This window comes from Crinia signifera, chromosome 5 (genome assembly GCF_055691185.1).
Source record: "Crinia signifera chromosome 5, ASM5569118v1, whole genome shotgun sequence".
NCBI classification, from domain to species: domain Eukaryota; kingdom Metazoa; phylum Chordata; class Amphibia; order Anura; family Myobatrachidae; genus Crinia; species Crinia signifera.
Genome location: NC_139221.1, coordinates 210,699,855 through 210,716,704, shown reverse-complemented (window position 1 = coordinate 210,716,704; position 16,850 = coordinate 210,699,855). Strand labels below are relative to the sequence as shown.

General features: G+C 45.0%; 2 protein-coding genes across 2 annotated transcripts in view; one reads left to right on the top strand and one right to left on the bottom strand.

Moving 5' to 3' along the window:
* The window catches only part of SEPTIN7 (septin 7), a 358,518-nt gene that overhangs the window by 90,531 nt on the left and 251,137 nt on the right, over positions 1-16,850 (top strand). The window lies entirely within an intron of this gene.
* HERPUD2 (HERPUD family member 2) overlaps positions 1-16,850 on the bottom strand; it is a 52,374-nt gene that overhangs the window by 24,434 nt on the left and 11,090 nt on the right. The window contains exons 3-6 of the mRNA XM_083188496.1: positions 15,317-15,394; positions 9,900-10,013; positions 6,663-6,820; positions 6,360-6,482 (exon numbers count right to left, since the gene is read on the bottom strand). Coding sequence (XP_083044622.1) covers positions 6,360-6,482; positions 6,663-6,820; positions 9,900-10,013; positions 15,317-15,394 — 473 coding nt within the window. The remainder of the gene's footprint in view (positions 1-6,359; positions 6,483-6,662; positions 6,821-9,899; positions 10,014-15,316; positions 15,395-16,850) is intronic.

Genomic DNA, 16,850 nt, shown 5'->3' with positions numbered 1-16,850 from the left:
CGAATGATGCGTCCACCGACGCGAACTCATGGAACCTATCGAATTTGGCAAAATTATGAACAGATGACCAAGTGGCAGCGCTGCAAACCTGCTCAGCTGTTGCCCCATGTCGAACCGCCCAAGAGGTGGCAACCGACCTGGTGGTATGCGCATTAATCCTGGCCGGTACAGGCCTACCAACTTTAGTATATGCAAACGCAATAACAGAGCGCAACCACCTAGCAATGGTCTGCTTAGAAGCAGGCCAACTAAGTTTGTGTAGGTCATACAAAACCAGTAAAGTATCAGTCTTTCTGACACTCTTAACTCTGTCCACATAAACGCGCAAGACGCGCACAACATCCAAATTCCTCAATTTGTCCCTTTTCCTAACAACCCTCTGGGGGTTGAAACACAGGCAGAACAATCTCCTGATTTAGAAGAAAAGCAGAGACTACTTTTGGTAAAAATCTAGGGGTACTGTCCGAAAGGCAGCCCTATCATCATGACATATAAGGGAGGAAGACTTGTAGAACAAAGCAATCAACTCCGATATTTTTTTTTTTTTTCTTCTGACGCCACCGCCAACAAAAATACCAGCTTCCCTGAAAGGAAACTAAGGTCATCCGACCTTAACGGCTCAAAAGGCGCCTCTTTAAGGTACTCCAGAGCCAGAGATAATTCCCCTGGCGCTACTGGTTGGTTGTAGGGAGGTTTCAATAGATAAACCCCCTGCAGGAAGGTCTGTACTTCTGGTTCTAACGCAATCCTTCTTTGGAAAGAAAAATTGACACGGTCGAGATATGTACTCTGAGTGACTGAAGGCCTAACCCCGAGGAAAGGCCCTCCTGTAAAAAACTCCAACAATTTAGCCATTTTAAATCTCGATGTGCGTGACCTCTGTCTTACACACCACCAAATATAGGTCTTCCAGGCCCCAAAATAATTTACAGAAGACACTGACTTTCTGGCTTTCCTCATTGCGTTAACCACCGCCTCTGAGAATCCTATATTCCTCAAAATGGCGTTTTCAACAGCCAGACCGTCAAAATTAATCAAGCTGAATCCAGCTGGTTGAACGGTCCTTGTTTTAGAAGGTCTGACCTCAGAGGTAGACGCCACGAGTCCACAGAGAATCTCTGAAGCCTCGAGTACCAGGATCTCCCTGGCCAATCTGGGGCCACTAAAATTACTGGAATTGTCTGGGCCTGTATTGTTTTCAACTCTCTTGCCAGCATTGGAACTGGCGGAAAATCATAAAGAAGATTCCCCTCCCAGGGGAAAGTCATGGCATCCACTGCTTCTGCCAGTGGATCCCACGTCCTGTCATACAACCTGGGTACCTGATGGATGAACCTGTATGCCTTCAGGTCCCTATCCGGGGTTTCCCCCTTATTGTAATCTAGTGGAATACTTGTGGATTCAGCCTCCATTTCCCTTCCATCAGTTTCTCCCTGCTCAGGAAGTCGGCCTCTATATTCTCCACTCCTGGTATGAAGATTGCTGATAATGCTAGAACATTCTGTTCCGCCCACAAGACGATTCGGGACACCTCCCACATGGCCAGATTGCTGTGTGTGCCTCCCTGGTGATTCAGATACGCCACAGCTGTGACGTTGTCGGTCTGAATGCCTAAAAGGGAGCTCTTGTAATCTTTTCTCCCGCCAGAGAAAACCTCTTCCACACAGCCCTCAGTTCCACGATGTTGATCAGTAAGGCAGACTGTAAAGTATCAGTCTTTCTGCTCTAAAGTCCACAAGCCCTGCAGACGCAGGTCCACGACTACTGCCCCTCAGCCTCTGAGACTGGCGTCGGTAGTGACTACCAACCAGCTCCAGGACTGCAGGGACCGACCCCCCCGAAGGGAATCCACCTCCATCCACCATTTTAGGAAGGATCGAGTTTCTGAAAACAACACCATTTGTTCTGACCTCATGGTCTGAGTGTTCCCTGTCCACTGGGACACTCTAGAGTGGAACCTGGCGAACTGTAACGTCTCGAAAGACGCCATCATCTTCCCCAGCAGTTTGAGGCACCTCCATACTGCTGTGCTCTGAGACCCTAGGATCTGCAAAACCTGATGGTTTCTGCCAAGTGACTCTTCACTTGTCTGCTGACTCCGCTTTAAACCGCAGGTCGTCCAAAAATGGAATAACCATGATTTCCCTCAGTCGAAGCACATCCGCCATTTCTGACATTATTTATTGAACACCCTTGACGCTGTGGCCAGACCGAAAGGCAACGCCTGTTATTACAGGAGAAGGTCTCCTATTGCACACCCCAATAGTGCCTGATGTTCCGAGTGAATAGGAACCTGCAAGTATGCGTCCTGGACCTTCATGGACGCTAAAAATTCTCCCTGGTCCCGGCTTAGCAGCACAGACCGTAGAGACTCTATTTTGAAATGGTCTACCCACAACTGGCTATTAATGCCTTTAAGTTTAGGATCAGCAGAAAGACCCGTCTGGTTTGGGCACCAAAAAACAGAGTGAAATAAAAGCCTTTTTTTTCCCTCCGCTCTGGGGACCGGGACTACCACACCCTTCTCTAAAAGAGAATGAGCCGCTCCCAAGAGAGCTGTACGGAGTCGAGCCTCCTTTGGTAGTGGTGTAGGAATGAACCTTCTCGGTGGAAGAACTTTGAAGGGAATCTTTTAACCCTGGGTTATATTTCTAACCCAAGCGTTCCGGTCTAACAGTGCCCCTGCATCTTTGAACAGTGACAGACGTCTCCCCTCCTTAAACACCGCCGGGCAAAACCCCTGGCAGTATGCGGAGGATTTTTCCTCTCCTTTGGTTTCTTATAAAAAGAACCCAATTTTTGACTGTGGGTCCTTGCCCCTGGAGGACTGAGACTATCCCTTAAAAGACTGTTCTCAAAAGGACGCACCTCCTCTAGGGGAGGGCCGAAAGGATGGCCTGAAAGCAGAAAACCTTGATGTCTGCTTGGCTGCAGGGGTAGGCAGGAAAGTGCTTTTTTCCACCTGTGGCCTGCTTATTAATCTCTTCCAGTTGTAAACCAATAACAGCTTTCCTTTAAAAGCTAATGCCTCTAAGCCTTTTTAGACTTGTTATCTGCCTTCCAAACTATAAGCCAGAGTACTCTCCTGGCATTCACAGACACTGAGGAAACTCTGGCAGCCATTTTGAGAGCTTCCTGCTCAGCCTGAATCACATTTCTGCAGCAGCATTAGACCTCTCTGCATAGTAACAACACACAAAAGACAGTATGTCAACTAGAGCAAAGGTCACTGACCCACCAATCCTGGCCTTAGAGACCCAGACTGAAGCCAATCAGAGGACTTGCTTGCTTGAAGGCTTGCACTGGTAGCACAGTTGGTTTTTGACAAGTATACCACAGAAGCCTCTACCACTGGAACATTTTCCCAGAGGTCTGCATGATCCTCAGGCATGGGATACAGGCTTAACCATCTATTAGGCATCTAAAGCCTTTTGTCAGGGGTTTTCCAATAAATCTTGTAAACCCTTGTCTGCAGAGAGATATCATTTCCCTCACGCTGTCTCTTAAAAACAACCTTAGCAGGAGTTTTTACTTCACAGACAAATTCAATGTCTGTTTACAGCAGTAATCAAATCCTCCACCCCTGAGGGTGAGGACTCTTCAGAAACATCACCCTGAACCCAGGTTATGTCTGTGTACTCTCCCTCCTCACCAGCAGCTAATAATGGCACTGAATAAGACCTTTTAGGGGTCCCCCCAGAATAACCATAAAGTTTGTCAAACAAGTAATTAAACCTGCTGATTCCCATAGCAGTATCCTGCATGACTTGTATAAGTCAGGATCTGTCTGGGTCCGAGGCAAGGAGCTGGACGGACTGCTGAGAGAATGGCCATGGTCTAGGGAAATTACCAGCCATCACTCTGCCTGTCCAGTAATGCACCAAAGCATTTTCAGACCTGTCTCAGGGACTTAGCCCTCGCAAGGTCCGATGCACTACCCTCTGGGGTTCACTCCCCATGGGTTTCACAGCAGCGCAACAAATACAAAAGCCCCCCTTAGGGACAAATTTCAGTGTACAACCACTGCAAGCGCTCAATGCATTAAAGGCTCCCTCCCCCAAAACCACAGACTGTTGCTCAGACATGATGTTCTCAATAACACAGTCACAGCATTAAATGTACATACATTATATACAGTGTACTCAGTCACTTAGCTTTCTGTAGTCTTCAGAATGGGGAAAGCGAAGCCCAGGAAATCCAATCACTCTGTCAGGATCTGTAAGCCAGCTCAGCTCCGCTGCAAGCGTTCTGAATGGCGCCAAAACAGAGTGAGGGAAGGGACCAAGTCCCTGCTGCTGCGGGGTCTGTGACTTTTGGCGCCAACTACCCCCAGACAGCCGCTCCCATTGTAGGATCTCCTCGATCCAGTATCTCCCCCTCAGCTGGGGACCACTCGGAACATGCCTGTAACAACACTGCTGTCCTCTCATATCAGGAGCTCAGTGTGTAAGCTCCGCAGAAAATGGCCGCCGCCATCACGGAGCGCCTGTCCCCCATTATCCCCACCTAGCGTGAAGCCGGTTTCAGAGCGCTCCGGAGCCCAGGCAGCTTCTTAAAAGAAGCTGTAAGCGCTGCACAGGGAGGCCAGACAGCGTCTCCCTCGTGCACAGTGAGCTGACAGGACTCGTTTCTGTCAGCTCCTGCTGCGCTAGCAGTGTGAGGATTCACTAATGAGAATCCTCACACTGTGCCTACCTAGCTAGTGTAGAAGTTAATAAAATAATAAAAACCCTAACTAACTCTACTCCTTCGGCTGCTCCAGCAGCCCTTTAGAATAGCACCCACTCCAGTGGGCACCTAACACGAACTGAGGAATCTGGGATGCAGTAGGGGAGGAGCCTACCCTCCAAAAGCTTTAGGATAGGTGCCTGGCTCCTGCGGACCCTCCTACATCCCAATGTGAAGCTGTGTCACCAGGACCATTGAAAGAGAAATCTACAACCCCAGTGTGTCCCTGCTTTCCCTTCCCCAGCTAGCCCACTTCCTTTATCATCCACTCTCTGTTCCCCTGTGCCTCTTTGTCTTCAACTGCATCTACCTGTCACCCTCTTCCTGGGGTCACCCACTGCCTCTGCTCACCACCCTCTACTTCACCTAATGCCTCCTCCTGTCACCTATTCCCTGGGATCACTTACTGCTTTTATTTAACCCCTTATAACGAGGCCTCCTCCCACTTTTCGGGCACACGTAAAATAACTCCTCCCTCTCTTTCCCTGCCATGGGGTCCACCCTGTCATTTTTTCTGGATCCACCCATGTACATATATCATTTCTACTTTTCAGTATAATAAATAAGGTACAAAAGAAGGTACACACATGCTGTAGAAATACTCTCTTGGAAAGAGTGAAATTTTGTAATGTGAAAGAGAACACTGACCAATAAAAAAAAAAAATCAGATTGAATCCTGAGTGAACAAGTGTAATTGATTAAAACACACACACACACACACACACACACATTAAGCTTACGGGAAGCAAATGCTTAGAAAGCTTGTAGATGATGTTGTTTCACAGGATACGGTGATTGGATCTACAGCAAGTTGGTCGACAAGCATTGGGTCGACATGGGTCAAGGTATTTCATGCCCTACCATTCACTAGGGCATGGTGGGAGAATAAAATAGTGTGCCAAGCGCAGCAAGGCACCATGCCCGAAGCATCACAAGCGAAGCGAGGGGATGCGGTGCACTGGAAACTGTGTCCATGTCGACATTCGGGTCAAATAGCAGTGTTTCAGAGTCACACGGACACTAGACATATACATATATGTGCGGTATCATGAGGTGTATATATATGAATAGAATATACCAACACCTAGGCAGGTGACATGCCACAAAACCAGTTCCAAAATGGTTTAAAAAGTGTACTCGGCGCTGGCATTGGTGCATAGCTTCCCAATGGAAGTACTCTCAAGGCAACCACAGTGATATTGATCAATGAGGTATGTTGCACATTTACTGCGATAGGATCGCCAACTTAATGGTCAGACCTCATGGGAGATGGTTTCCCAAGCTCTCTATTAAAGAGTATTGTTGAGCTAGAACAAATTAACCCTTTCAGGTCCAACGTCTATTCAGGGTCAACAGCCCTAGCGCTAGTAGCAAATCCAATGGTGAGACACTTTAAAATAAGAAAATTAACATCGTTCAACATTCAATGTAGACCCTTTTTAAATTAAAAAGATAAAACATTACAATTAATTTAAAAACATTTAAACCAGACCATTTGAATTGCAAAGAAAATAAAAAATATGTGGACTGCAAAGGGTTAAAAGATTTGAAAAGTATTGTGAAGATCGGTCTTAAATTACATACAATATAACCCAATATAAAGATCCATGAGTTAAAAGGAAGAAACTCACTATTGCATGTAGTACTGTCTCACATACATCTGCTGCCACCACATCATTTGCAAAGGACTGAGCACTGAATAAACTGGAAACACAGCTGATACTCCCTGCCCGGAAAGAGGATGTCCCACATGTCTACAAGGGAAACCAAAGTTATGTTTCAGTAAACGCAGAACCAATTTTTAAATGGAAACGTTTAACTTAATGGCAGCCTATCATCAATACGTGCACAAGTATAAAAAAAATGCCCTAAATTAAATTGTCAACTGGAATAAAACAAAAAAAGCATTGAAAGCAGTAAATAATCTGACTTACTGCTGACTGTTGTAGGACAAGGCATGGCTGTACATGGCATCCATATATGAATGAGAGGTATGGCGATGTCTCAGGCTATCCTCTATTCTAGGATTGGATGAAGTGGCCGGAATATCCTGGCTGGTAGATGCAGGGGAAAATCCTGAGTGTTCTGAACTCTGGAATAAGTCACATTCAATTATTATTTCTCAGAAGTAGTAGGTGCAACAAAATGACAAAAATAAATAAAATCTTGCTCGCTGTAGAATGTTATAATAAATAGATATAGAAATATATATATAGGTCTAGGGTCCGTTTGTGTGTCTCCGAAACACTGCCATCTGTTGGCAGCGAGTGAAACTACATCTCTTTCTCTCTCATACATGCACAAACACAGAGGCAATCTCAAGGTAGCAGACTAGCTTTCAAAGCCTTTGCTTTGGGCGGGCTAATCAGCCCATATGCTCCTAATTGCCAAGTTACAGGCTGTTCTTGAAAAATGAAAAATGACAGGAACTGATTGGCTGGTGCTTTATCTCCATTCCCTTTATCTCTGTCAAAGGGAGTTCAAAGACCCAGGGTGGAATCAGAATCCGACCATAAAGTAGTCATCTATGCTACAAGTTATCTGTAATTAAACTGGACTCCAAAATAAAATGTATAATATGATCATCCAAATATACAAGGTACATGTACACAACTCTATATTAGATTTTCATCTACAATATAAATAAATACACACACAAAAAAATATGGAAACACAATAAGAGGTTTATTAATAATATTACTTAAATTGACTTTTCACAGGTCAGACTTTTATATGAAGAATTAATCCTTTCTTATAGATAAAGAAATACATAACAAAAGAGGAAAATCAGGCAGAATAAAACCAATGTTTACTGATTCACACAATAAGTATTTATACATAAAACATTTGAACAGTTCTGTATTGTCATCAGCGACATTGTTTATGTCTGTCAGACCTTGGCCCTTATTCTGATCGGTGCGGATTTTTCCGCATGCGGTCGGACCGCCGATGGTTTCCGACTGCGCATGTGCAGAGGTCACTCTGCGCATTTGCAGGCGGTTTCGCCGTACCTATTCTTTAGACGCTGCACAGGGGGCAGAGAGGGTCGTGAAGGGCTACTTAGCCTCATTACCCTATGCATACGCCCCGCGTTTCATGGGCGTTCCCATGCAAACGCAGGGCGTATGCATGGTAATGAAGCCGTGACGCATGTGTAGGGGGCGGGCATCTGCCATCGCCGGATGTCAGCTGCCCGCCCCCATACATGATTTCATACGGACAAGTGTCCGTGTGGTCTAGGGTGGCGGGCGCTGGTGGAGCGTGCGGCCCTGCATTCGATGTTCGGCGACCATCGAATGCAGGGGCTGCTCCCAAGATGGAGGAGGCGTATCCCCGTCCACATGCGGACCGCCACATATCCGCGTACGGACGGAGGTGGCGATCCGTATGGAAGGCGGGGATTCGCCTGCACGGTCCTGGCCGCATATTCTGATCTGGCCGCACAGATCAGAATAAGGGCCCTTATCTTTAGAAGGGGTGCCGGATCACTGCCCGGCAGTCGGGATTCAGTACTCTGACACTGCAATCCCAACTGTTTAAATGCCCGACAGTTGGTATCCCAACTGACAGGGGACCCCAACAGAGGGAGAATAGAACCTGTGGCAAGCCCACAAGGGGCTTCTTTGCGCTTACCTCCAGTCGGAATCCCGATTGTTGAACTGCCATATTAAACCCCTTTAGAAGACCAGAGAAGAAATAAGTGCAGACGTTTCTATAAATTATAACCAAATGCAACACTAGATGAGGTGCACATCCTAGTCTAGTGATAGGCAACCAGATTCATAACCTTCAGTAGGTGCCAAACATTACTCTTAAGGTTGGTTTCAACTACCGAGCTTCTATTTCCATGCTTTTACTCCTGAAGCTATTCAACTATAACAGTGATTCCCAACCTGGAGTACTAGTACCCCTAGAGGTACTCTGCAGACTATTTGGGAGTACTTGAAATTAATATTAGTAATGGTGGAAGAAGAAGTCTTCTAATACCATAGAGATGAACCATGCTGTGTCACTTCTGGTTCCAGCAGCGTCATCAGCATCTCCTCGTGCTTTTGCCTGACCAGCAATCCACTGGGAGCTACCAGCACTGCCCATAGACAGCAGCGTTCATCTGCCCGCATGGATATGAGTGGAGGAGTGGCGGCATTAATCATACAGGCATTAGCAGGAACCCTGAAGACATACACAGAGGGACCCTATTCCTGACCGCACACTACTCCTCCGCTACTCCTTAATATAAGGACACGCACACAGATCACTTCTACTACACTTGTTATTACTGTGGATATTTCACATTGAGAAGAGGGGGTACTCATAAAAGAAAGCCTAACCAAGGGGTACGGGAGAGAATAAAATGGAAACTGCAGAACTATAAGACTCTTTGCTTGTGTGTTAACCCACAGATTCAGTGTTAAGTGCCCAGAGCTATGTATTATCATGCTTGCGGAGACCACAGTAAGGGAGGAAGCTCCACTTACAAAACATTTCTGCTCGCTGCTCATGAGGGTGCAGCAGAAATCCACAGTAAATGCAGCCTGTTGGCTTACCTCAGGCTGCAACTTTAAAGCCCTGGGCAATAAACCAGAGAGTTACACGCCGCAATTAGCACTGCAGGTAATGGAATCTGTTCTTTAATCTCAGTACAAGTCAATTTAATACAACATTACTCAGCTAGTCAACCTCGTCTACCATCATTTTGGAGTCTTGAAATAAACTGTATCCGAACGAACAATCTGACCAAAGATACAGCATTTTATATTACAATACAGAGATTAACAGTAGATAATATATGAATGGATGGGCTGTGGTATAGGGGACCCAACAGTCTTTATCCCGACTGGCCGGACCCAGACAGCATGGCGAGCGCAACAAAGCCCCTTGCGGGCACGGTGGCTCGCTAGGCGAGCCACCTATTCTATTCTCCCTCTATGGGGGTCATAGACCCCCACGAGGAAAAATAGCCGACGGCCGTCGGGAACCCGGCTGTCTGTGTTTTGACAGTCGGGATCCTGACATCGGGTGAATGAATGCCTGTCGGGATCCCGACTGTCAGGACCCCATCCGGCACCCGAATGGATGGATGTCCAGTTTGTGTTTTCAGTTCCTGGTGAACAGTCTCTCAATGTGACTAACACTTTACTACATGATCATCTGCATGTCATACCACTTACTGCTCTATTGCTGGTGCTTGCAGTTCCAGTGCTCTCTCTTCTTGTACTTGGTTTGGGAGAGTTGGGAGGGCTCCTGGAGGCACATACTAAATGAACCATGTGATATTCATCTTGCTACAAAAGAAAGATCAGAAATGTCAAATTTGCATACAGAAAACATTGCTATGAGCTCTGAAAAAACTGCATATTTACAGCAGCATGGAATAGGCTATTACAATCAGCAAAATAAAACAAAAATACATGCTTCAATTACGGGTTTCTTCAAAAACAAATAAAAACCATCACATTTTAAAGATTGGACTCTAGTCATACATACATGAGTAACAACATGAAGTTTTCATAAAGGCAATACGTACTGGGCGAGCTCACTTTTACTGTTTAAGCTGCTTTCAGCTGAAAAAGCTGGCCAGTTTGTACGGCCGGGTGATGAGTGGTGAGCACTGCTGCACGCTCTGGCATCATCGCTGGCTGCCACTGCTCATCTTCTGGTATTACCAGCAGATGATCGGCAAGGTGGATGGCTTTCCATAGCATCCACGGTCCACCCCCACGAAAATCGCTTGGAAAGGCGACGCACTGTGTATGCACTGAGCAATTTTCAGCCCAGTGATCTTCTGCATTATCGCTGGTCATACATGCTGGGCAAAAACTCCAATTGTGTACGCACCTTAACTCTTATAGACATAACGCCTCTCTCACCTTCAAACCACACATTCAGTACCTCTCACAAATCTGGCATTTTCATCTAAAAAATATGTCCAGGATCAGACTCTCTCTTCTGTAAACGGTTCTCTGGCATCCATGAAAACCACCTAACAAAGTGTGTGTGTGTGGGGGGGGGACGACTACTTGTAGGCCCTTATTCAGATCTGTTCGCAGTACAAATTTGTTCTCAAAATGGGCAAAACCCTGTGCACCGCAGATGGGGCAGATGTAACATGTGCAGAGAGAGTTGAATTTTTACAATAGACTGTCAAACACACCAGGGAGCATTGCTGCAAACCTTACAAAAAATTTTTTTTTTTGTTTGATTGTTTTTTAACACCCCCCTCCTCCCACGCCACCGGAAAATCCTGCATCTGCCCGTTTACTGGCTCCCTTTCAGAATCCAATTTTCACAAAGCCCTCACCCACTCCTATTTACATCTCTGCCCTTATCACTTCCAACTGTCCTCGCTCTGCTACTGCATGCCGCATCTCCTGCCTACTGATTACCTTTTCTGACGCTTACCTCCAAGGCTTTGTACATGCTGCACCCTCTCTGGAATTTTCTACCTCTACCCAATCCTTCACCAAACACAGCCAACGCTCATCCTGACCCTCTGTCCACACTCACGGTCTATCGGACCAACAAATAACTGAAAGTGGCTTATCCTTATGTGAGCTATGTTAAGTGTGGCAGAAAATTGTAAAATTAGCCAATACCTCAAAAAAAAAAGTTAAAAGTATGGACGTCCTATCAGCAGTGAAAAGCAAAAAGTACACCTACCATACACCTTAACAAACATCATTTACAAATTAATCGCATTTTGAAGACTATCAGCACAAGAATGTCATGCAGTTATTGGATGTAAGTTAAATAAAATTGTTCCTGGGGTTAGGAATCAATCGCTGAAATTTTAACCTTAAAGTAGGTATTTTCCCAAGAAGAATTATTTCCAAATAAATAATCGGCATTACATCCTATGGAGGGATAACCCAGCTTAATTTTCCTGTACCCTGCTTCCTGGCATAGGGCAGTATTCAATGAAAAAAATTTGACGTGCATGGCGAGAGATTTTTTTCTCTCGCCATGCACTCGCCCTGTTCCGGAGGGCTCGCTGCCACTCCTGCTCCCTCTATTCAATGTGGTTAGACTCGCCGCCACTCGCGGCGAGTCTTAACCCCTGCAGCGGACGAGCGTCCGCGGCAGGGAGCTGGCAGGGAGCCGTGGGACGGTGGCAGCCAGGGAGATTAAAGTCTCCTTGGATGCCCCAGAACATATGTGGAGGGGAGGTGGGCTCCCCGGGACCCAGGCAGCACAAGCTGCCCCCCCCCTATAGCCAGCGGTGGACCCAGTATTCACTGCATCCGATCGTGCATATGTAATGATCGGATGCAGTGAATATATGAATATCTAATGAGCGGCTCGAGAGCTCCGGCCCCCTGCTGGCTGCTCTGTGTAAAAAAAAAAAAAAAAAATTTATAAAATATATATTTTTTTTATTAAATATATATTCATGTGCAATAAGCACATGAATAAAAATAACATGCCCCTTCACAGAAAAAAATCCTGATTTTTTGACACCAAAATAAAAAAAAAAAACTTTTAGTTTAAAAGTTCACATTCCAGCTCTCCATGAAAAGATGGAGAATTGCTACATGGAGAGAGACGGCGAAAATCACTTAGAAAGACGGCGAATATTTCACATTGAATAGGGTTGCTCGCTTTTGGAGAGCAAAATGCTCCCGTCCAAGGCGAAAAAAGCACAAATTCGCCATAAAACAGGGCAAATTTTTCCCATTGAATACTGCCCATAGAGAACATTCAGTTTTTCTGCCTCAACACGAAAGATCTTATACTATCGAACACACCCATCCATGCAGGATTCAAAGGTGTTCTTACAGGTCTTAGATGGAAATGTGGCAAGCACAGCCCGGCACATGTCTGCATGACTTGTTTCTCTGCTTTACTTCTCTTACAATGATGGATTTACAAGGCAAATTGAAACCACAGCAACTCCTATGAAAGCATTCTCTCAGAGAGTTTGTTCATATTTACATAGTGCTAGAGTATTCCACGGTGTTTTGTAAATAAGTACCATTCAGCCTGAAAAAAAATGGCAAATTAGGTTCAATGTGGACAAATGCAAGGTTATGCATCTCGGAAGACATAACAAAGATGCTGCATATAATTTAATCGGAGAAGAATTGGGTAAATCAGATTTGGAAAAGGACCTAGGATTTACCACATGTAAAAATGGCATATAAAAGGAGGGATTACAATTTGGGATCAAGTGCCAAGTGGATCAAGTGAGCCTCCAGGGGACCTGCCTGAGTAGCTCAAGAGGAATTTGGTGCGACTTATCCTTAGGAGAAGTTGGACTAATGTATGGGGCCTTTAGAAGGAAGGTATTTTTTATGGTCAGGGCAGTCAAATTATGGAACTCTCTTCCAGAGGTGGTGTCCTCAGATAACTACATTTAAACTAAGGCTAGAAAATAATTTATTACATAAAAACATTCAGGAATATGACTGGTAACAAAAGGTTACATTTGAATCACGCGAGTCTTTTTTCAACCTAAACTACTATGTAACCATGTAAATATGTAACTGCACTCAACCACAAAAACACAGCATCAACATCATGTACAATATTCAGCAATCACCCAAATAGAAAAGTTGTAATGCTCTCCACAGATCGGCCATAAAAGCAGCGCTGGCAGGCAACAAAATTTAAATCTTGTGGCCACCAACTGATAGCCCTCAAGTCCATTATGATTGACCACATTCCGACTAAGCCCAGAGGTGGTGATCCTGACAAAGCACTTATATTGGAGGCATCTTGGATTTTTTTGTCTTGATACAGTGGCCCTTAAAGGACTAAAATGAACATATAGCCTGGAACTCATGGACTTAAAGGATACATACGGCAATGTCCTTATTGTCTTGCCCTTTGGTCTACCTTTGTCATCAGGAGTACTATTACTCTGATGTCTTAGACCTGATTATCCTTAGCTTTAGGACTAGATCTTTTATTCCCTAATATGCTTAGCTACCTCCCTACCATGCTAAGCCCCTAAGTCCCTTTAATAACCCACAGGGCCTGGGATCAGTGATGCCATGTGTGTCAACATTGTAATACAGGTTGAGTATCCCTAATCTGAAAGGCACGGGACCAGAAGCATTTTGAATAACGGATTATTCCATATTTAAGAATATCACATGACAGGAGGATTTGCAGAGGACTCCAACCATCCATCAGCATCCATACATTTCCAGGGACGCCTGCATGTGTGCTACATCTTGCGCTTTTTTGTCTGCAGATTTTGTGGACATAAGTTAATGGTGAGAGTCCATTGTCATATACCTTCTTGTCAATATTTTTATCTTGATATTTTATTACATTTTACTGCACCATGATGGTCTCTTATTTCCCGTTTGAGTGCAAATCTCCGGAGTAGAGTAAAGTAGTCTGCTGAAATGAGTGCTCTCCCTCAACCTACGCATTTGTCTACCTTATCAGTACACATATATCTCTGGTACGAATTGTAACAATTCCATTGATTTAAATGCAAAGGAAGTTTTTGCGGTATTTCACTATTGCACTTCCTTTTTCCTTGTTTTTTGGGTACCACCATTCATAGGCCCTTATTTTGATCGGCACGGTACGGCCCGCGTGCGGCCGTACCGCCGATGTTTTTTGTCTGCACATGCGCAGAGGTCATTCTGCGCATGTGCAGCCCCCTTCGCCGCAGACGGATTTCGTCCGCCGCAAAGGGGGCGTATAGGGGCGTGAGGGGCTTCAGCCCCTCATTTCCCTATGTGTACGCCCCGCGTTTCATGGGCGTTCCCATGAAAACGCGGGGCGTATGCATGGTAATGAGGGCATGACGCCCTCATTACCATGACATGGGGGCGGAAAGCTGACGTCGCCGGATGTCAGCTTTCAGCCCCCTTACAAGCTCCCACACGGACGATTGTCCGTGTGGTCTGAGCTTGCGGGAGCTGCCGCGGCGTGCGGGCCTGCCTTCGATGGTCGTCGACCATCGAAGGCAGGGGGCAGCTCCCACCATGGTGGAGGCGTAGCCTCCACCATTTTTGTGCGGATCGCCAGCCGTCCGTGTATGGACGGCCGTGGCGATCCGTCCGGTGGGCGGCCCTTGGTTTGTGCGGTCGGAGCCCCGTGTGCGGCTCTGACCGCACCAACCAGAATAAGGGCCTGAATGAGGAAAAAATTATAACATCAAAAGCGCCCAAGGGACCTTTTGATAAGCATTGAATGGTCAATTAATTAGCTACAAATACTGAGTGAGGTTATATGCCATAAGTTACAGTACCTCTGGACACGCAGAATTTTGTTCACAGCCCCACAGAGCTGCATACAACATTCCATTAATCTGTGGTGACATAGCGACCCGAGGAAAGGCAAGATGAAGAGCAGTTGGCTGCGCTTCCAAGTACTTGCAACAACAGCTCGTTCCTATTGCAGCTAATTGAATCGACCCCTATGATAGGCAAATCATTTTTCTTTTACAAGTACAATTAGACATATAGTATTTTTTTTATCAACATTCATCCCATCGACATTGATAATGTCAACATGGTCATGCTGTCTGTCAACATCATAACTGTCAACCTTAATGATAACCTAATGACTACATCCCTACTGGAACAACAAAGCAGTCTATTCTAATATATAGGTTTTAAATACTTACTTTCCTGAGAATATCTTTCAACCGCAAGTGATCAAGGAGGAGTTTTCCAGAATATACAAGCCTCTGATCCTTGGTTAACTAAAGAGGAAATAGTTTAAAAACAACATGTGATTACTAATGTTCTAAGAAATAAAGCCCAGAATGATTAAAGGACATACAGTATAGGGTAGTAGCCAATTGTTATTGCAGCACCTTTTGCTGCCCCAGAGGTGCCTAGCTGAAATTCGGGAAAAGTGAACCGTTTGCATTTAGCTGCTGTGCGCAGCATTTACAGACGGGACATACGCAATAACAAAGTTCAATTGAATATCGCCCAGTGATCTCTTGTCACTTCTGAAGGGAAATGAGGTGAAATATTAATACCGTCCTTAAAATTACATACATTTTTGATTGCTGTACGTAAAAGAACAGAAATAAGTAGTGTAAACATTTATTGTGCCATGGAAGGTAAAAATTTTGATTTAACTAATATATATTTATATATCCTAAGAATATAGCAAAGCGCACTAAACCTTATTCTGAATTTTAAAGATGGAATATTAAAGTTTTGAATTTTATGGAATTGAAGAAAGTCTGGTGACGTTTCAGCACAGGTGCGTGTCAGCACAGGTGATTAGCAATATTCTTTTATTGGATATGAATTACACTTAGTGCAGTGGTTTTCAAACTGTGGGTCCTGACCCCAAAGTGGGTCCCGACTTTCTCAGTATGGGGTCGCGACTCCATGTTGCTAATGACTTTTCTAATCTCAGTCAGTGATTGAGGAGTCTGAAAAATCTGTTGAATTGTCTGTTATTTTAGACTCCTCCCATCATGTTGTGCCTCCACAATGCTGCCATGTATGTGCTGTCTGCTGACTACATGTGTGGTATGATGGGTTATGGTATATTAGACTCCTCCCATCACAATGTGCCTCCACAATTCTGCCATGTATGCGCTGTCTGCTGACTACACATGTGATGTGATGGGTTATGGTATATCAGACTCCTACCATCACTCTGTGCCTCCACAATGCTGCCATGTATGTGCTGTCTGCTGACTACACATGTGATGACCTTCTGCAGTTGATTGCTGGGGTCCTGTCATTATTTTTATTATCTGTTGGGGTCCTGTCATTATTCTTATTGTCTGTTGGGGTCCTAGAGAAAAATAGTTTCAGGACCCCTGCACTAGAGAGTGTGCTTCAGGGTATAAAGATTGGCAGATGGGAGTCTTGCTTTTACTGCCTTCTGGATACAGTCATATTACTGTATTATACCCTCCAACATGACCTGTTCCATTAGGTACAAAATGCACTGTTTCTGGACTTCCCTCTTAATTGATAATAGCAGTCACCTGTGTTGAACCCGTTCAGTGACGATAACGGTGTTCCAGCAAAGGTGAAGGCAATCCTAAATTAAGGAAGAAGTCCAGAAGCAGAGCATTTTGTACCTAATGGAATGGGTCATGGAGGGTATGCTGTATGTCTTCAAAAAGAGTCATGTCTGACTTGAAACATCGACCTTATCTCAAATGCTAATGTTTTGTCCTTGAC